Source organism: Danio aesculapii, chromosome 2 (genome assembly GCF_903798145.1).
Source record: "Danio aesculapii chromosome 2, fDanAes4.1, whole genome shotgun sequence".
Classification (NCBI taxonomy): domain Eukaryota; kingdom Metazoa; phylum Chordata; class Actinopteri; order Cypriniformes; family Danionidae; genus Danio; species Danio aesculapii.
Genome location: NC_079436.1, coordinates 55,725,885 through 55,748,641, shown reverse-complemented (window position 1 = coordinate 55,748,641; position 22,757 = coordinate 55,725,885). Strand labels below are relative to the sequence as shown.

Genomic DNA, 22,757 nt, shown 5'->3' with positions numbered 1-22,757 from the left:
CGAAGATGAGGTTTGTTTGAGCTTGGGTTGACCATGGCTTGTTATTATATGTCTGTATTATTACAGTGTAATGTCTCAGCTGTGTATTTAAAACATGCAGTTTTTTTGTTTTCATTCTGGCTTGTTGCATGAGCGAATGACGTATTTCTGTAAACCAATAGTGTTCAGCTGTGCGTCTAGCTTTGCCTTATGGTACCCTTTGCAAAGAGTGACCAAAAAGTGGTACAGTTCGCATTTAGGTACTCTTCTGACAGTGGAAACGGCCATAAAAGCATACCGAGCCGTACCATACCGTAGGTAGGTACGGTAGGCTCTCCGGGGGAGGGGCTTGGACCAGATGTGTGTTTCTCCTGATTGTGTGTGACTGGAACATTTAGAAATTAATCTAAAGAGACAGTTGTTGTTACTTTCATTGGTGATTCCTAATATGAAATTTAATAGTAAGCTTGGCAAAGCAATTTGAGAATTGAATGTTTCCCCATTCAAACAGAATGCCTAAGGATACTGTCTGAGAGGCGTTTCAAAGATGATCGGCAAGTGAAATGACTTGCCTTAAAGGGACTTTGTTAAAAGTTATTCTATGTGTGCACAGACTGAGAAACTGTGAACCTTACCCTTATCTGCATGAAAATGGTGGTCGTGAGCATAGTTAACGCAAACTCCACAATTCACTTAGGGTGCAATTGTCTGGACCGAACCCAGGTTCAATTGTCCCCTCTTGCCACCTTCTCGGTTGGTTTGTGTTCACACTGTATTTTTTCCTTCTGAACACTGGTACGCTTGTGTTATCAAGCTGCTGTTGTGTGTATGGCTGTTGCTAGGTGATAGCCACGAAAGCAAAGTGCCAAGATGGAAAGACGTAGCCTTTTTGCTTTTACTGAATCTATACAGAAACCGAATAGCGTCCTTCTGCGCAAAAATATTAAAACACGCAATGTCTGCAGGAGCTGTTTTTGGGGGAGACAAGCAGACATTAACACTGTGTTTGCCCTGGCTCGGTCCTGCTTGTCACCAAGGTACAGCATGTGATACACCGACACACACATGAATGAAATTATGAAACGATAGTTTGTTGTACTTTTGGCGGTTCACTTCTGTTATTTGGTACAATTGCATTCATTCCTGAAGTAAACCAGTTTGCACGAACTTCATTCAGGTGGACTCGGGTATAGTTCACGGGTGCGCACGCGAGTTCAGAAGACACCTTCACACTAGCTAAACGTACCGAACTCTAACATCAATTGAACATGGGTGTGGACCAAAAGTGCTAGTGTGAAAGCACCCTTAAGCTGTGATCTCAATCACACTAAATCCTGCAAATGCTGCACATATGAATAGATAAATCACTTGGGAGTTGGTCAAACAGTGTATTTATGCATTATCACTAATTTGACCGCTTTACTGACACTGTAAATGAGACGCTGTTAGCAGATCTAATTTCTTAATTGTTAATTGCAAATCATTTTCAAAATACTATAGAAATAATAAATAATTTTCCACATTTTCTGAGTGCCTTGGACTAATTTCTGTTGATGTTTTGATGAATCCCTCACCAAAAGAGCACCGACCAAATATTTGAGTTACCCCTGAGCGCTTTTTGTTGTTTTTCTGGATTACTATAAAATAATTTTTAATTTCAAAGATATACAAATGTTCATATGTACATGCAACATATATTTCTAAACTTCAAATATGGTTTATATGAATATTATGAGATGTATATTTATGTGGTCTGAGCAACATCTCCAGGTTGATGAATAGGCTACTATATGTTTTTTACTTTTCATAAACAACATTTTATTTTTAATACTTTATAGTATAGTACTTAATTATTTAAATAACTTTTAAAAGCACATTTTAATTTAAATATTTAAGTTTTTGTAAGCACAGTTCAGTATTAATGTTCAAACTGTAATGTCTAAAGTGGTAACATTAATAAATATCCTTATTATTAATAAATCTGCCTCGTTTTTTAACTGTGCAGAGTTGTAGCTGACAAATTATAGGCCTACTACACTACTGCATTTTAACGCTGGTCATCATGGTGGTATTTGGAAAGACAATTTTTGAGGTGGTACTTGGTGTAAAAAGTTTGAGAACCACTGATCTAGAAAACTGTAGCAACAACCTTGTGACCACCCAAAATACTATCTATGCTCCACTACAGAATATCTATCGATCTATCTATCTATCTATCTATATCTATCTATCTAGCTATCTATCTATCTTTATACACACACAGACACACTCACTGGCCACTTTATTAGGTACACCTCTCCCCCTGCTTTTTAAACGCAAATTTCCAGTCAGCCAATCACATGGCAGCAACTCAATGCATTTAGGCATGTAAACATGTCAAAACAATCTGCAGCAGTTCAATCCGAGCATCAGAGTGAGGAAGAAGGTGATTTAAGTGACTTTGAACGTGGCATGGTTGTTGGTGCCAGACGGCTGGTCTGAGTGTTTCAGAAACTGCTGATCTACTGGGATTTTCACGCACAACCATCTCTAGGGTTTACAGAGAATGGTCTGACAAAGAGAAAATACCCAGTGGATGGGCAGTAAGGCGAAAGTGGTCCAACCGGGTACTAATAAGGTGTACCTAATAAAGTGGCCGGTGAGTGTTTTATTTATGAGTGAAATATGAACAGATTTCAGTTTTGTATATTACCCTGCTATTACTGCATTTAGCCCTTTATGTATTAAAAAAATATTAAACTTTAACGCATTTAACATCAGTAAGACACTGTTTTAAGCAAAGCATTTAATTTGTGATCATCACTGTCATTTTATGCAATCTTTTGCTCATTTATCGTTTTATTGATTATTGCTGTATGATTTTTATCTTGTAGCGCTTTGAGAGTAGGAAAGCCCATCACAAATAAAATGTATTATTATTTATACTTCAGAGTCTTGATAAACTGTGACAAATATCTTTTTTTCAATATAAAAAAACATATATGTAAATAAATAATGTTAATAAATTTCATTTTTTTAATATAATCATGCTATTAACATGTTATTACTGCAACCCATGCTACTATATATATATATATTATATATATATATATATTATATATATATTATATAGTGAAGTGTTTTAGGTGTAATTTTTCCCATTCTTCCTGCAAACAAGTCTTAAGGTGGGCAACAGTATGAGGTCTCTGTTGTTGCATTTTTTTGTGCTTCAAAATGAGCCACACATTCTCTATTAGAATACTGGCCTGTCTGCAGTATTACTACCTGTATGCTCTTCCTCCATAGCCAGGACTTTGGCATGTGTGCAGAATGTGGTTTTGCATTGCCTTGTTGAAATATGCATGGGTGTCCCTGGAAAAGAAGGCAGCATATTGTGTACAGTACACATTTCCACTCTGTGGTGGTCCATCCCAGATGTCTTCAAGTCCATGAAAGTCGACCGCTCTTACGGACACTGTTAACATAGGGCTTCTATTTGGCACAGTACAATTTTAACTGGCATTTGTGGATGTATCTATGTATTGTGATACTTGACAAAGGTTTGCCGCAGTAGTCCTGACCCCATGTGGTGATCTGGCTTCTAGATGAATGAGGATTCTCGATGCAGCTCCACCTGAGGGATCAGAGATCACGTTGTTTAGCTCAGACTTGCAGTCTTGTCCTTTACACACTGAAATTCCTCCAGATTCCTTAAATCTTTTAAAGATGTTCTGCTCTTTTAAATGTGAAATATCCAAATGTCTTCCTGTCTTTCTTTGAGGAACATCGTTTTTAAACATTTCTGTAATATTCTCATATATTTTGGCAAACTTGTGATCCTCAGCCCAACTTTGCTCCTAAAGGACTAGACCTTTCTTGGATGCTGCTTTTGTCCCAAATCATAATTACAATCACCTGTTAGAATCACCTGCACTGTTTGCTGGCTGCCCAGCATCCTCTATTAACAAACTTCAGCTAGTACAAAATGCAGCTGCCAGAGTTCTTACCAGGTCTAGAAAATTTGATCACATCACCCCAATTTTATCCTCCTTACACTGGCTGCCTGTTAAGTTTCGTATTGAATTAAAAATATTGCTTCTTACATATAAAGCTTTAAATAATCTAGCTCCTGTTTATCTAACCAATCTTCTGTCTCGCTACAATCCAACTCGCTCTTTAAGGTCTCAAAACTCAGGGCTTCTGGTAGTACCTAGAATAGCAAAGTCGAGTAAAGGAGGTCGAGCCTTCTCATTTATGGCTCCTAAACTCTGGAATAGCCTTCCTGATAACGTCCGAGGCTCAGACACACTCTCCCAATTCAAAACTAGATTAAAGACCTATCTGTTCAGTAAAGCATACACTTAGTGCACCACTTGGGGGCTTCCACACAGGTTATGCATCTTGTTGATATACACTATGAACATCAGCTACGCTAATTATTTTCTTTATTCTCCATTTCCACCTGGGGATACTCTTCCCGAGGCCCTCAGACTATGCAGAGTCACTGATTCGATCCAAGACCAACGACGAGATGATCCCAAGGTTTTTTATCCTGGACCTGGCCGAATCCTGCGCAGCTACTGTGTGGTCATGGAGGAGTGGAGAACATGAGACTGATTCCTGTGACGCTCCAGAGACAGACGAGTCTTCGCTGAGGCCAGCTTCCAGCCTCCGCCACTGAGACTGCAGCTCTGGACAAGACGTTTGGCCAGCGGATAAATTAAAATGGTCGTGCCCAACTGAGCCTGGTTTCTCTCAAGGTTTTTTTTCTTCACTTCCACCTTTAGTGAAGTTTTTTTTCCCTCTCCGCTGTCGCCACTGGCTTGCATGGTTCAGGATCTGTAGAGCTGCGCATCGTTGGATTTGCTCTTCAGTATTTGGACTCTCAGTAGTGATATTAAACCACACTGAACTGAGCTAAACTGAACTGAACTTAAACACTACAAACTGAACTACACTGTTCCTATTTACTGTGACCTTTTATGTGAAGCTGCTTTGACACAATCTACATTGTATAAGCGCTATACAAATAAAGGTGAATTGAATTGAATTGTTGACATCAGCTGTTTCAAATCACATCTTTATTTCAGCAGTTTACCTGATTACTGCCCTAAACTGATCCTGTACTGTTTTTGGAATGTGTTGCAGGTCTGAATGACAGGAAAGGATGGATATTTACAAATGAAATGAAGTTGACCAACCAAAACATGCAATATTTTGTGTCCTTAATGTACAATGCAATGAAATACAACTCAAAGTAATTTTGGAAATCACTACTTTCTAATGTGGACAAATTTCAGTTTTGTATATTACCATGTTTACTTACTCCATTTAGCCATTTTTTTTGTCTTTAATAACTTCCAAAAAACCCATGCGTTCAGTATTACCTGTGGCGAAGCTCAGGTGTGTGTCCTTCACTCAAGGAGAGTTTGTGTTGACGGTATTATTTCTCTATAAGCTCTTGATCTGTTTTTCATCTCGATCTGAGCTGCAGAATCCACAGCACATCTCTCAGTTTCGCAGGTCTTCACAAAGCTGCAAATAAAGGAGAAACGCATGCAGTGAGAGACAGAGATATATACAAAGACCATGGCGTTCCTCCTGCAGCAGATGCTGGGTGATAAACTGAAGAACATGACCGGAGGAAACAGCGAAGAAGATGAAGACGGCGGAGGAAAAGAGACGGCCGCGTCTAAAGGCATGAGCAGAGAAGAGTTCGAGGAGTACCAGAAGCAGCTCATCGAGGAGAAGTGAGTCTGAACACACTCAACATTATACAGTACAACAACAGCAGAGTAAACTGAGAGGGTGGACGAACTGCTTTATTAATGCACACAAATTGGTTCAATGCTATGCCTTCAAAATAAAACGTTCAAATTTGCTCCAAAATAATGCAAATTTTGTTTAAAACTGATTCAAATTTGTGCGTTCAAAGTTGGTTCGAAATAATGCATTCAAAATGATGTGTTAAAATAATGCATTCAAAATAATGTAAAATAATGTATTCAAAATAATGTGTTAAAATAATGCATTCAAAATAATGCATTCAAAATAATACGTTCAAAATAATGTGTTAAATAATGCATTCAAAATAATGTGTTAAAATAATGCATTCAAAATAATGTGTTAAAATAATGCATTCAAAATAATGTGTTAAAATAATGCATTCAAAATAATGTGTTTAAAATAATGTGTTAAAAAATGTGTTCAAAATAATGTGTTAAAAAATGTGTTCAAAATAATGTGTTCAAATAATGCATTCAAATAATGTGTTTAAAATAATGTGTTAAAAAATGTGTTCAAAATAATGTGTTAAAAAATGTGTTCAAAATAATGTGTTCAAAATAATGTGTTTAAAATAATGCGTTCAAAATAATGCGTTCAAAATAATGTGTTAAAAAATGTGTTCAAAATAATGTGTTCAAAATAATGTGTTAAAAAATGTGTTCAAAATAATGTGTTCAAAATAATGTGTTAAAAAATGTGTTCAAAATAATGTGTTCAAAATAATGTGTTAAAAAATGTGTTCAAAATAATGTGTTAAAAAATGTGTTCAAAATAATGTGTTTAAAATAATGCGTTCAAATAATGTGTTCAAAATAATGTGTTAAAAATAATGTGTTAAAAAATGTGTTCAAAATAATGTGTTTAAAATAATGCGTTCAAAATAATGTGTTAAAAAATGAGTTCAAAATAATGCGTTCAAATAATGTGTTAAAAAATGAGTTCAAAATAATGTGTTCAAAATAATGTGTTCAAATAATGTGTTCAAAATAATGCATTTAAAATAATGTGTTAAAAAATGTGTTCAAAATAATGTGTTCAAAATAATGCATTCAAAATAATGCGTTCAAAATAATGTGTTAAAAAATGTGTTTAAAATAATGTGTTAAAAAATGAGTTCAAAATAATGTGTTTAAAATAATGTGTTAAAAAATGTGTTCAAAATAATGTGTTAAAAAATGTGTTCAAAATAATGTGTTCAAAATAATGCATTTAAAATAATGCGTTCAAAATAATGTGTTAAAAAATGTGTTTAAAATAATGTGTTCAAAATAATGTGTTAAAAAATGTGTTCAAAATAATGCGTTCAAATAATGCATTCAAATAATGCATTCAAAATAATGCGTTCAAAATAATGTGTTAAAAAATGTGTTTAAAATAATGTGTTCAAAATAATGTGTTCAAAATAATGTGTTAAAAAAATGTGTTCAAAATAATGCGTTCAAAATAATGCGTTCAAAATAATGTGTTAAAAATGAGTTCAAAATAATGTGTTAAAAATAATGCGTTCAAAATAATGTGTTAAAAAATGAGTTCAAAATAATGTGTTAAAAAAATGTGTTCAAAATAATGTGTTAAAAATGTGTTCAAAATAATGTGTTCAAAATAATGTGTTAAAAATGTGTTCAAAATAATGTGTTTAAAATAATGCGTTCAAAATAATGTGTTCGAAATAATGTGTTCGAAATAATGCGTTCAAAATAGACAGAAATATTGCGTTCGAAATAATGCGTTCAAAATGTTTGAAATAATGCGTTCGAAATAATGCGTTCGAAATAATGCGTTCAAAATAATGTGTTCGAAATAATGCGTTCCAAATAATGCGTTCGAAATAATGCGTTCGAAATAATGCTTTCGAAAAAATGTGTTCAAAATAATGTGTTCAAAATAATGTGTTAAAAAAGTGTTCAAAATAATGTGTTAAAAATGTGTTCAAAATAATGTGTTCAAAATAATGTGTTAAAAAATGTGTTCAAAATAATGCGTTCAAAATAATGTGTTTGAAATAATGCGTTCAAAATAATGTGTTCAAAATAATGTGTTTAAAATAATGTGTTCAAAATAATGTGTTCGAAATAATGCGTTCAAAATAGACAGAAATATTGCGTTCGAAATAATGCGTTCAAAATAATGTGTTTGAAATAATGCGTTCGAAATAATGCGTTCGAAATAATGTGTTTGAAATAATGCGTTCAAAATAATGTGTTTGAAATAATGCGTTCGAAATAATGCGTTCGAAATAATGTGTTTGAAATAATGCGTTCGAAATAATGCGTTCGAAATAATGCGTTCAAAATAATGCGTTCCAAATAATGCGTTCGAAATAATGCGTTCGAAATAATGCGTTCGAAATAATGCGTTCAAAAGCGTTCCAAATAATGCGTTCAAAATAATGCGTTCCAAATAATGCGTTCGAAATAATGCGTTCAAAATAATGCGTTCAAAATAGACAGAAGTATTGCGTTCGAAATAATGATTTCAAAATAATGTGTTTGAAATAATGCGTTCAAAATAACGCGTTCCAAATAATGCGTTCCAAATAATGCATTCGAAATAATGCATTCGAAATAATGTGTTCAAAATAGACAGAAATATTGCGTTCGAAATAATGCGTTCAAAATAATGTGTTTGAAATAATGCGTTCGAAATAATGTGTTTGAAATAATGCGTTCGAAATAATGCGTTCAAAATAATGCGTTCAAAATAATGCGTTCGAAATAATGCATTCCAAATAATGCGTTCCAAATAATGCGTTCCAAATAATGCGTTCAAAATAATGCGTTCCAAATAATGCGTTCCAATAATGCGTTCGAAATAATGCGTTCGAAATAATGCTTTCGAAATAATGCGTTCAAAATAATGCATTCGAAATAATGCATTCGAAATAATGTGTTCAAAATAGACAGAAATATTGCGTTCGAAATAATGCGTTCAAAATAATGTGTTCAAAATAATGCGTTCAAAATAATGCGTTCGAAATAATGCGTTCGAAATAATGCGTTCCAAATAATGCGTTCCAAATAATGCGTTCCAAATAATGCGTTCGAATAATGCGTTCAAAATAATGCGTTCGAATAATGCGTTCAAAATAATGCGTTCCAAATAATGCGTTCCAAATAATGCGTTCCAATAATGCGTTCGAAATAATGCGTTCGAAATAATGCGTTCGAAATAATGCGTTCGAAATAATGCGTTCAAAATAATGCGTTCCAAATAATGCGTTCCAAATAATGCGTTCGAAATAATGCGTTCAAAATAATGCGTTCAAAATAGACAGAAGTATTGCGTTCGAAATAATGATTTCAAAATAATGTGTTTGAAATAATGCGTTCAAAATAACGCGTTCCAAATAATGCGTTCCAAATAATGCGTTCCAAATAATGCATTCGAAATAATGCATTCGAAATAATGTGTTCAAAATAGACAGAAATATTGCGTTCGAAATAATGCGTTCAAAATAATGTGTTTGAAATAATGCGTTCGAAATAATGTGTTTGAAATAATGCGTTCGAAATAATGCGTTCAAAATAATGCGTTCAAAATAATGCGTTCGAAATAATGCATTCCAAATAATGCGTTCCAAATAATGCGTTCCAAATAATGCGTTCAAAATAATGCGTTCAAAATAATGCGTTCCAAATAATGCGTTCGAAATAATGCGTTCGAAATAATGCTTTCGAAATAATGCGTTCAAAAAATGCATTCGAAATAATGCATTCGAAATAATGTGTTCAAAATAGACAGAAATATTGCGTTCGAAATAATGCGTTCAAAATAATGTGTTTGAAATAATGCGTTCCAAATAATGCGTTCCAAATAATGTGTTCCAAATAATGCATTCAAAATAATGCGTTTAGAATTTGTACAGAAAATTTGTTCAAAATTAGTCAAAAATAATGCTTTTAAAACTGTTTGTTCAAAATTGCCTAACAATAATAAGCAGTGTTGCCAGATATTTATAAAGCTGTTCAAAACCCACCAGAACGCACCAAAAATGCCCAAAGTTTGATTAATATTTTGTTTAATTTGAATTTATTTATATCGTAATGAACCTAGTTACTTTAACTGTCATAATTTTTTTACCATACAGTAAAAAAAAACAAAAAAAAAACCAGCAGTCACCCTCTCACCCACACACTGCACTTAATGTTGTGTAGATTACACTACCTACTAGAGTATTTTTATCTTTGAAATGGGGTATAAATTCGTCCTATTTGGCATTTTAACATAATTAGGTGCTGCTTGTCATTCAGACAACGCTTCTATGTTTGATCGATAAAAGTATCATGATAAACCACTGTGAGTTTAACTGCAGACGCTGCATGATGCGTGCACGCGAAGGGGAGTCTTTCCTCCAACTCCTCTAGCGGGTGGTCTCACGAGGTTTGCACTATGCACTGGTCACTAGTTACTTAAAGTAGGAGCACACAGTTGTGTTTTGTTAAATAAGTTGCATATGAAATTTACGTTTTAAAACCGCACAAATTTTATCAACTCGCCTATGCCATTTTTTACCTGCACAATCAAATTCAAAACCGGGAAACCGCCCAATCTGGCAACACTGATAATTAGTTTAAAATAATCTGTTCAAATTAATGCGTTTAAAAATAATGAGTTTAAAATAGTTTGATTAAAATTGGTTCACAATAATTAGTTCAAAATAATGCAATCAAAACAGTTTGTTCAATATTTGTTCACAATAATTAGTTTAAAATAATCTGTTCAAATTAATGCGTACAAAATTGCTTCAAATATTTCCTTCAAACTGGTCCAAAAAAAAAAATTCACAATAATTAATAAAAAGGGCAACGCAGTGGCACAGTAGGTAGTGTTGTCGCCTCACAGCAAGAAGGTCGCTGGTTTGAGCCTCGGCTGGGTCAGTTGGCGTTTCTGTGTGGAGTTTGCATGTTCTCTCTGCGTTCGCGTGGGTTTCCTTCGGGTGCTCCGGTTTCCCCCACAGTCCAAAGACATGTGGTACAGGTGAATTGGGTAAGCTAATTTGTCCATAGTGTATGAGTGTGAATGCAAGAATGTATGGATGTTTCCCAGAGATGGGTTGCAGCTGGAAGGGCATTCGCTGCATAAAACAAATGCTGGATAAGTTGGCGGTTCATTCCGCTGTGGCGACCCCAGATTAATAAAGGGACTAAGCCAAAAAGAAAATGAATGAATGAATGAGTTCAAGATAATCTGTCAAAATGATTCATTCAAAGAAACCGCGTTTGTTCAAAATTAATCCAAATTAATGCGGTCACTTTTGGGTCAAAATAATGCATTCAAAATAATACGTTTGTTTAAAATTGATTCAAAATAATACGTTGAAATGCATTCCAATTAATGAATTCAAAAAGGGTTTAAAATAATGCAATCGAAATAATTTGTTCAAAATAATGCATTCAAAATTGATCCAAAATAACGCAAATTAAAACAGTTGGTTCAAAATTGGTTCAAATCCATTCAAAAATTGGTTTATAATGGACTCAAAATTGGTTCAACAGTTTGTTTTCCATTTGTTTTTACAATAATTAGTTCAAAATAATCTGTTCAAAATAATGCATTTGTTCAAAATTGATCCAAATTATTGCGGTCAAATTTGAGTATAAATAATGCATCCAAAATTATGTGGTCTAAATAATGAATTTAAAAGTGGTTTAAAATAATGCAATCAAAATAATTTGTTCAAAATAGTGGTTTAAAACTGCTTCAAAATGTGTTCAAAATAATGCACTCAAAATTGGTTTGATTTAAAGTAAATAAAAACCTTTCAGTTAAAGACAAAATGATTCGCCCTCCTGAGAAATGGATTTCTCTTTTTCAGATATTTCCCAAATGGTGTTTAACAGAGCAAGGAATTTTTCACAGTATATCCTATTATTTTTTTTTCTTCTGGAGAAAGTCTGATTTGTTTTATTTCAGCTGGAATAAAAGCAGCTTGTAAATCAAAACTATTTTTAAGGTCATTATTATTATTTAGTTATCTGAAGAACAAACCACTGTTGTCCGGTGACTTACCTAATTAACCTAGTTAAGCCTTTAAATGCACTTAAAGCTGAATACTAGTATCCTGCACAATATCTAGTCAATATTATTTACTGTCATCATGGCAAAAATAAAATAAATCAGTTATTAGAAATGAGTTATTAAAACTATTATTAGAAATGTGCTGTAAACCTTTTTCTGTTGGTTAATGAGCACTTGGGAACTTTTTTAAAAGAACTAAAAATTATAATTTTGACCTAAATTTAATATATTTTATGAATAAATGTCACACATGCACAACACACAAAGAGACACACAAGACATACACACCCTGACACACATACAAAGAGATATACAAACATACAAAGAGATATACAAACACACACAGTCACTGACAAACACACACAAACTCTAAAAAAAAAAAAAAAAAAAAGTATATAATATATATATATATATATATATATATATACACACTCATGCATGGACGCACACAGACAAATATACACAAGATGCACATGCACATACACTACCACAAACGCCGGCCACTTAATTAGGTACACCTCACTAGTACCAGGTTGGACCCCCTTTTGCCTCCAAAACTGCCTTAATCCTTCATGGCATAGATTCAACAAGGTACTGGAAATATTGGTCAGAGATTTTGCTCCATATTGACATGATAGCATCATGCAGTTGCAGCAGATTTGTCGGCTGCACATCCATGATGCGAATCTCCCATTCCACCACATCCCAAAGGTGCTCTATTGGATTGAGCTCTGGTGACTGTGGAGGCCATTTGAGTACAGTGAACTCATTGTCATGTTCCGGAAACCAGTCTGAGATGATTCACGCTTTATGACATGGCGCGTTATCCTGCTGGAAGTAGCCATCAGAAGATGGAGACACTGTAGTCATAAAGGGATGGACATGGTCAGCAACAATACTCAGGTAGGCTGTGGTGTTGACACGATGCTCAATTGATACTAATGGGCCCAAACTGTGCCAAGAAAATATCCCCCACACCATTACACCACCAGCACCAGCCTGAACCACTGATGCAAGGCAGGATGGATCCATGCTTTCATGTTGTTGACGCCAAATTCTGACCTTACCTGCCAAATGTGGCAGCAGAAATGGAGACTCATCAGACCAGGCAACCTTTTTCCAATCTTCTATTGTCCAGTTTTGGTGAGCCTGTGTGAATTGTAGCCTCAGTTTCCTGTTCTTAGCTGACAGAAGAGGTACCCGTTGTGGTCTTCTGCTGCTGTAGGCCACCCGCCTCAAGATTGGACGTGTTGTGTGTTCAGAGATGCTCTTCTACAGACCTCGATTGTAACGAGTGCTTATTTGAGTTACTGTTGCCTTTTTATCAGCTGGAACCAGTCTGGCCATTCTCCTTTGACCTCTGGCATCAACAAGGCTTTTGTACCCACATACTGCATATTTTCTCTTTTTCAGACCATTCTCTGTAAACCCTAGAGATGGTGTGTGTGAAATCTCAGTAGATCAGCAGTTTCTGAAATACATTACACATACATAATTGCATTAACAAGCAGTTGGACAGGTGAACCTAATAAAGTGGCCGGTGAGTGCATACTGTACACACACACTTATACACACAGACAAACATACACATTCACACACACTGCTGTAATGTTGCTCTACATTACACTTTATCTCTTTATATAACAATCTGTAGCTTTAAGTCATGAAGTGGGTCAAGAGTGTGTGGTTGGGTCAAGTGCCGTGAACTTTATTAAGACTGTGCTTAATGCAAACCTGTCAATCTTAAAATAATTCAATTAGTCCACACGAAAATAAGGATTAAAAATGAGGACCAAAATGGGATTTGTAGTTCTCCATCGATTTGCAACTGCTTGATTGCTGGTGATCATGACAACTTCAGATGATATATATATATATATACACACATGATAATATCTAATAATCAGAAATATATGGTATATATAATGACATATTGGCGGCGTGGTGGCACAGTGGGTAGCACTGTCGCCTCACAGCAAGAAGGTAGCTAGTTCAAGCCTTGGCTGGATCAGTTGGCATTTCTGTGTGGAGTGTGCATTTTCTCCTTGTGTTGGTGTGGTTTTCCTTCGGGTGCTTCGGTTTCCCCCACACACATGCGCTATAGGTGAATTGAAGAAACAAAATTGGCTGTAGTGCATGAGTTGGATGAGAGTGTATGGGTGTTTCCCCTTGCTGGGTTGCAGCTGGAAGGGCATCCCGCTGTGTAAAACATATGCTGAAAATTTGGTGGTTCATTCCGCTGTGGCAACGCCTGATAAATAAAAGGACTAAGCCGAAAAGAAAATAAATGAATAATGGCATATTACGATTTATATTAGTTTTTTTTCAATGGCTAACAAGCTCTTACCCATACTTCAGATTAACAGACTCACACCTACAAGACACGATTGGCCAAATACATGATTTTCTTCTCAAACACACTTTGTTAAATATATACTCTTCATTTCAAAAGATCACATCTTTCTCGCACACACTAACTTAGCCAAAACACTGGAAATCGGACTCAAATTAAATGATTCTGTCAACGAATTTCACTTCACAAGGTACATGCAGTCAATCAAAGTACACCAGGTGTCACAATACTGGCTATTGTTGCCATTACAAAAACTGCAGAGACTTTTATTTATCAGTTTTACGGGTATTTGCATGCAATCCACCGTTTTGACACTAGAACGTCTTGCTTGCGAACTGTATGTCCACATGTACAGTAATGGCCACAAAAGACTAATGCTGTGCTAATTGTGTTTACAGGTTTGAAAATGTGACAACTGGTTGGACAAATGCTTTTTATCGACAAAAAAAAAACTGTAATAATGGTATTTTTATCAAAATAATACTCAACATAAACTGAGCTTATAGTATCATTATAGTTATATAGTATAGTTTAGAGTTCTGTAGTATAAAAAATAAAAACAAATAAAATACAATCAAAAACTTAATTTGTTTAATTAAAAATACATTAAATAATCTGATTTATATGAATAATATCTAATAATGAGAAAGTAATAATGGTATTATTATATAATAATATAATGGTATAATGACATTTTACAATATAACAATATGATACTTTAGTATTAATATAATTGTTGGCAAAACTATAATAATAATAATAATAATTTTAAAAATTAACAATAAAATGAATTTCGCATGGGATACGTGACTGATGGCTCACTGCATGCTGTTTAATATCTGGACTAGTTAATTCTAACAGCGTTCACCCGGTCTGACCAGCGATTGAGAACCACCTGCTCCATAATACTACTACTAATATAATAATCCAAATGAATAATTCATATAATTTGAATTCAAATCATTAAAAATTATTAGAAATTATTTCATATATTTCATAATATAAACTGATAAATGTGGTGAAAAAAAACATTAAATAAATTAATTATTAAAATACATTATATGGAATATTAGTTATAAAAATATAATATTATAAAAAAGAACTGGTATTTTGGCATTAACAGTTTTTGCATAATTGTAAAAAAAAATATATATAATATAACAACAACAGCAATAGTACATTTCTGTGTGGAGTTTGCATGTTCTCCTTGTGTTGGTTTCCTCCGGGTGCTCCGGTTTCCCCCATAAGTCCAAAGACATGGGCTATAGGTGAATTGGATAAGCTAAATTATCCGTAGTGTATGTGTGTAAAGAGTATATGGGTGTTTCCCAGTGCTACTGTAGGTTGTGGCTTGAAGGCCATCTACTGTGTAAAACATATGCTGGATAAGTTGGCAGTTCATTCCGCTGTGCTGACCCCTAGTTAAAAAAGGGATTAAGCTGAAAAGAAATTGAATGAATGAATGAATAATAATAATAAACAAAAACAACAAAGTAATTAAAAATTATTCTACATTTTATAATATATAAACCGTTTTGACCACCTTCTTTTGGATAATTCTAAAGGGTAATAAACGAAATTAATACATTAATAAAAAATATAGTAAATATTAAAATATTTTGTACAATTACAGTATCTAAACTGTAAAAATAACTAAATAATTAGTTAATTACATAAATGATTTATTAAAAGTACATAATAATTAAAATGGCAAATATATAATATTATATATGAAGAATATCTAATAATGAAGAATAAATAATGGTATAATGACATATAATAATAATGACACTGGTATTTTAGCAAAAGTAATAAATGTTGGCATAATTATAAAAAAATAAGACATTTAAAATAAAATGAATTTTCTATAGCATCAAAAATAAATATAATAAAATACAACCAAAAACTACATTTGTTTTATAAAAAATGCAATAAACAATGAGATTTATTTGAATAATATCTAATAATGAGAATATATGATGACATTTTACAATATAAGATTAATAATGATATTTTAGCATAAATAATAATTGTTGGCAAAATTATAACAGTAAAAAATAGTAATTAACAATAAAATGAATTTCGGATGGGATACGTGACTGATGGCTCACTGCATGCTGTTTAATATCTGGACTAGTTAATTCTGACAGCGTTCACCCGGTCTGACCAGCGATTGAGAACCACCTGCTCCATATTTCACCATAAACCCTTTTAACCTTCTTAGGCTCGCCCTGCTGCCGAGGTCAGTCTCTTACTTATTTCAGTATAAGAAGAGTCTGTTTATACCCGTGAACGGCTGCTAATCTGCGCAGGCCACTGTAATGCCACTGAGAGGGTCAAGACGCCGCTCACATTGATTGGGTTCACCTAAAACCCCTAAACAGCATGTAAATAACCGCTTAATTTATGTCCGTGTAAATAAAGCTAATCATATTTCAGTTTTTTCACATAAAGGTGTAAATGTGTACATTCTTTACAGATCCCTTGTGCACTGTTCAAACAGACTCCTCTTTTGTTATGTTGGGGGCTGTTTTTGCCCCATTGACTTCAATTATAATCACGTTTTTTTGATTGTAAAGCCATGCCAGCATATGATCATGCGTTCTTGATTGTTGCTGGTTTTGCCTGTTGGGAAGAGGTTAAATTGTAATTTTTACTGTTGATCATCAGTTGGCAGCATTAACCCTTTAGATAACCCTGTGATAGGCCAGAAATACACATACTATGTTTAATCCAGTATGTTATGAGAGCTTTTTTTGTCATTGTTTTTAGCATTCTGTAAAACATTGCAATGCTCTTTCTATAAAAATAGCAAAGCATCGACTACATGTGATGTTCGCAACATACATTAGGCTCATTCTGAAAACGTAATAGACCTATAATACATTTCTGGATCTCGCGAATTATGTAGCCAGAGGTACGTATGGCTACATTTCGTCTTTAAAGCGAACACAACAGGGGCGGTATGACGCCATTCCTTTTCACGCTTACCAGCTGACCGCTTACCTCCATATGGACAGCTTTCCCACTTTGATCAGTTTGTCCAGGAAGCTCTCCATGTACATCGGCGGACTTGAGGTGCAGAGAGGAATTGACCACGAAGATGGATGAAGGGTTGCAGAAAGCTGGTAAAACAAAAAGTAAAATAAACAAGTAAATAACATGGCGAGAATGTAGTAAAATCTGAAACGGGGTAAAAATCAGGCGATAGGCTTTTTTTTTTTTTTTTGTAAGTGGGTTGTCGGGTCAATCTGTGCTTTTGAAAACACTATTGGTTGGGTTTAGGGAAGGAGGAGGGTGGGTCAGTTGATCAGTCAGTCAGTCGACAGCGGCCTCTGGTGGATTTACGTAAGAAAAGCAGGTGCAAATGGCACTCGCGACAGAAATTTAAGATCTGAAAAAGCGTACACAGGGTTTTTTGTGTTTGTAAAACTGAAGACTCGTTGAACGTGTTTAGTGCTAAACCTGCTTTAAATAAACAAACAGGGTTCTAATACCTTTCCCAAAGACAAATTTCAGCACTTTACAAATGTGGCAATTGACATTTATATATAGTCTTCACATTATACATACATACATAGATACATACATACATATATATATTATATATATATATATTTATCATACATATACACACATTATATAATTATATATATTATATATATATATATATATATATATATATATAGAGAGAGAGAGAGAGAGAGAGAGAGAGAGAGAGAGAGAGAAGAGAGAGAGAGGAGAGAGAGAGAGAAGAGAGAGAGAGAGAGAGAGAGAGAGAGGAGAGAGAGAGAGAGAGAAAAGAGAGAGAGAGAGAGAGAGAGATAGAGAGAGAGAGAGAGAGAGAAGAGAGAGAGAGAGTGGTGCTTCATCTATCATTTGTGTTTGAATAATTGTTTAAGAGTGGATTATACTGTTATGAATAAAACAATCAAATCAAATATGCTAGTTAGTATGGTATATAGAGTTGTATAGTATAGCATAGAATAGCACAGTATAGTGCAGTCTAGTATACAGTGTATAGTGTTATAGTATATAGTATATACCATACAGTGCATGGTGTAGTATATCATATTGTAGTATAGTATATATAGTCTATAGTATAATATATAGTATTGTGTATAGTTTAGTATACAGTGTATAATATTGTTAATAGTGTAGTATAGTATATAGTGTAGTATTGTATATAGTGTATAGTATATAGTGTAGTATGGTATTGTACATAGTGTATAGTATAGTATATAGTGTAGTATAGTCTTGTACAGTATATAGTGTAAGTATAGTAAATAGTGTAGTATATAGTGTACAGTGTCTAGTAAAGGATCATATACAGTATAATGTAAGTATCATGTGTATAGTGTACAGTGCTATAGTGTATAGCCTAGTAAATATGCTATTTAGTATAGCATAGTGTATAGTGTTGTATAGTATAGCATATAGTATTGCACAGTATATAGTGTATTCTAGTATACAGTGTATAGTGTAGTATATACTATAGTGTATACCATACAGTGTATGGTGTCGTATAGAATATAGGTGTGTAGTATAGCATATAGTATAGTATCATGTGTAGTCTATAGTATATAGTGTAGTACAGTACAGTATACAGTATAGTAAATAGTGTAGTATAGCGCATAGTGTTGTATATAGTCTAGTAAAGGATCATATACAGTATAGTGTATAGTATCAATATATGTACAGTATAGTATAGTGTACAGTGTAGTATACTGTATAGTCTAGTAAAGTATCATATATAGTGTAGTATATAGTGTATAGCACAGTATATTACAGTATACAGTATAGTAGAGTACAGTAGAGTATTCTAAGCAACAATTTATGGCATTTGCCTCAAGCTCAACATTTAATTATTTAAATCACATCTTATTGTGTCGTCTTTCATCTTAAAATGTACATTTATTTTAATGTCATGTGTTTTTCATTCACGAACCTGTAATCTTCATGTATTTTTGTTTTTTTATATTTTATGCAAAAGCTAAAAGGTTTTATTTTAATACTTTATTACTGCCCGTTTAGAAAGAGAAATTACAACAGTTACATTTTCATGCAGTTTTAGATTTTTATTTCCTCCAAAATCCACTTTTCAAACACATGATTAAAATTAAAGCATCCTGAAGCCTTTTCCAGCACCTGTAAGATCCCTAGACCAGTAAATAAACATTACAGTAATGTGTTATTTTCTTGACAGGATTGCCAGAGACAAGGAGTTCGCAACAAAAAAAGCAGAGAGAGCAAACCTTCGAGTGCTGCTGCGAGACAAATACAGACTCCCACAGGTAACAGACCCCGAGTTAACACTATTAAACTCATTCACATTCGTTTCCAGAACCTTTACTTCCTCTGTTCCTCAGCAGTGAAATGATCTTCTCAAACCTCTAAAACTAATATCCTCAAATATTTTGAGCAACGTTAATTTCTGAGAACTTGGTGCCAGTGTTAGTCACAGTATCGGACAACAGAATGTATGTATGCAGAATTAATTATAATCTTGTTCCTGTACATGCCAATTTTTTTTGTGTGTTATCACAGAAAGAAATGGCACGTTATAAAATTCTCTCTTTCTTTCTTTCTCTTTTAATTTCTTCCTTGTGGACTTCTCTTCTCTTCTCAGTTATAAATAACAATGAGGAACCGACACGTCATCACTCCACTAGCAGTTGCGCGCTATATCCCCGATTTTGATCCAGTCCCAAAAATTTATTTAAAACCCGAAAGGTAAAATTAGCTGACAAAAGCTCCAAATGATCTATTTTGACCCACAATTAAGTCTCAACTAATGCTCAAAACACACAAATCTGCTAAAATCTTAAAAGTAGTACTCCAGGGGCCCTGAAGCTTTAATTATTTCTGTTTTATTAATGATCTGAGACTGAACAATCATTTATTTTGAAAAATGACCGTATTCTCTCGCTCACATCTCGGTCACTTGAGTGCCCAAATTCAACCCACAAGCAGCAAAGTGAAGTTAGTTATAAACTAATTACGAGAGGATCACATGCTTATGATTGCTAGCGGCTGGATCCGCATTATCCAATTCTCAATGCACCAATCAGACGACTCCTAAGCTACTACAAATACCCTGGGTTACGTACCACCGCTATCTTCATTTTGAAGAATCCCCCCATCCACCCCTACTCCTCCTTCTTCCTAGATGGGTGACACGGTGGCCCAGTGCTTAGCACTGTTGCCTCACTGCAAGAATGTCTCAGAAACCAGCAGACATTTCTGTGCGGAGTTTGCATTTTCTCCCGTGCTCACGTGGGTTTCCCCCGGGTTCCCTGGTTTCCTCCCACCATCCAAAAAACATGCAACATAAGTTAATTGACTAATCCAAACCGGCACTATAGACATGCTCCTAGTAAATGGTTATCTCTCAAAAGCAATCACTGGCTGTTCATTGGTTATTACAGCGGGGGAGTTCTCGAGATCTACCTGAGCTCAAACTCCCCTCTCGCCTTGCAACGGGAGGGAGCCCCGGGCTCGAGGATCTTATGAGCTCAGGGCTCTCTCCCGGGACAGCATGCCAAACAAGCTTATAATTAATCATCAGCTAAGTGTGAACTCTTGAAATAAGTAAAAACAGGCGTCTTTGGAAAGTTTCTTTGCGACGGGGAAAAGGCCCAGTGAATATGCCTAGTGCCAAGGACTGGAATCGCAAGCCATTTGTCAACAAATCAGATGAATCCACAATGTCTGTGTGAGAAAAAGATCAACTGCTGGAGATCGCAAATGACGGCTGCCAGGGGCCATTCACATATCTCGTCTTTTCTGTGAGCAAGTTTGTTATTTCACGAGGCACGCTGCTTGCGCACACATATTTGGAGCTTCCAGGCGCACCCAAGATGAAACCATCTCAACTGCCACGAGTGCACCGCGAGTAATCTGACAAGATCAAAGCATCATACTTTGTATGAATACTTTAAATATACTTTCGGTAGACTTATTATCTCAGACAAACACAGAACACCCAAACACTGCAGTGCTTTTTTCCATTAATAAAACTTGTATTAAGGTTGCAGCAATGTTTTATCAGCTTGTCATCCTCTGGGAAACGAATGATGGTCACCTAGCAATCTATGTACTAGAGGTGTCAAAATTAATTGCTTTTTCTGTGCACTGTGATGCAGACGCAGACAATTCGGTATCGGTTCAGTAATTGATCATAACCGGTTATTATGTACTGACGTCCTTTATATCTCATATGTGCTACTTGTAGATTCAGACACGAGTTTTCTCCTCCGCGTCTGTCATGGATCAGCTGTGATCGCTGTTGCCATTTATCAGCGTCACTCATCGGTGAACAGCACCAGAGCGTTAGAGCCAATCACAGCCCTTTCTGTTGAGCGCGTGACCAATCATAGGGGTGTAAGAACTCGCTTGACAGGGCTCATAAAGCGAGCAGGATAATTACATTTGTTTATTTGCTCTAAATGCTCATGTTGTTCTGTGCAGAGTTTTTAAAGGTACAGTTCATATATCTGACTGTCTGTATTAAAAGGACAAAATTGTATCACAAATAATATATATATATATATACATTTTTCTTGTGCTGTGAAGTAAAATATAAAATTGTGTATGGAAAGCATCGTCAATGCACCGTGATATTGGATTGAAGCGAATCGATGGCATTATAATCGGAACTGAACCGTGAGACCAGTGTAGGTTTACACCTTTACTATGTACACTTCCCCCTCCCCGGACAGCGGTAAAATTGTCAAGCGTCGACAAAGATTTGGTGACCACTGCTCTAGAAGTTCCCCCATTGTATCATCAGCTTAAGAACTGTGCATTTTAATATTAAGGTGACTTTAATATGATTTTATTGATTTACATCTGAAACTGTTACATCTGTTTTCAATGTTTGTCAACAGAGCGCACAAGACGACGCCACCGTACAGATGGCCGGAGACGACCTGGACATTCCTGAGGAACTGGCAAAAATGGTGGATGAAGATGAAGAGCAGGAGGAGTTAAATGACTCTTTTCTGGGGAAACTGCAAAACATGGACGTGGACTTTGACTCAATCAAGGCCAAAGCTCAGAGCACAATGACCGAGGTCAAACAGGCAGCGGAAGAAAAATGTGTCTTGATGTGACGATTCGGTTACAATACTGTGGATCTGGAGGATTTTTATTTGTTGTTGTTGTTTCCTCATTTAAAGTTACATTAAGCAATGAACCCTTTTCACATTTCCGGGTTTTTCAGCAGCAAACTCATCATAGTTGGTAAACTCAGGGCGCAATGAATGGGAAAGTACAACTAATGACCCGTTTCCACTGAGTGGTACGGCACGGTTCGGTTTGGTACGCTTTTATGGATGTTTCCACTATCAAAAGGCATGTGCTGCTGAAGATTACAGACACAGATGAGAGGTTTTCACTGACTGTAGGCTATATTTTGTGTTGTTTTGAACCTAAATATGGACAAAATGTCGGCTATATGTAGTTCTTCTGTAGTTGGTAACATATCAGAGACTGTAAGGGGCTGTATGTGTTTATATGTTCATTTATTTAGTTATTTAATATAATTACAGACGTTACAGAAGGCTGTTTCGCACTGTCATTGATCTGCAGTTCATAGAAAAGTAATAAGCATTTCTACACAAGTATTTATGTGTATGAA

General features: G+C 34.9%; 1 protein-coding gene across 1 annotated transcript; it reads left to right on the top strand.

The window, feature by feature from the left end:
• Positions 1–5,547: 5,547 nt before the first annotated feature.
• Positions 5,548–22,230, top strand: LOC130237493 (complexin-4-like). Its single transcript, XM_056468441.1, has 3 exons — positions 5,548–5,708; positions 19,323–19,410; positions 22,006–22,230. Exons 1-3 carry the CDS (start codon positions 5,548–5,550, stop codon positions 22,228–22,230), a joined length of 474 nt encoding a protein of 157 aa, XP_056324416.1.
• Positions 22,231–22,757: the final 527 nt, after the last annotated feature.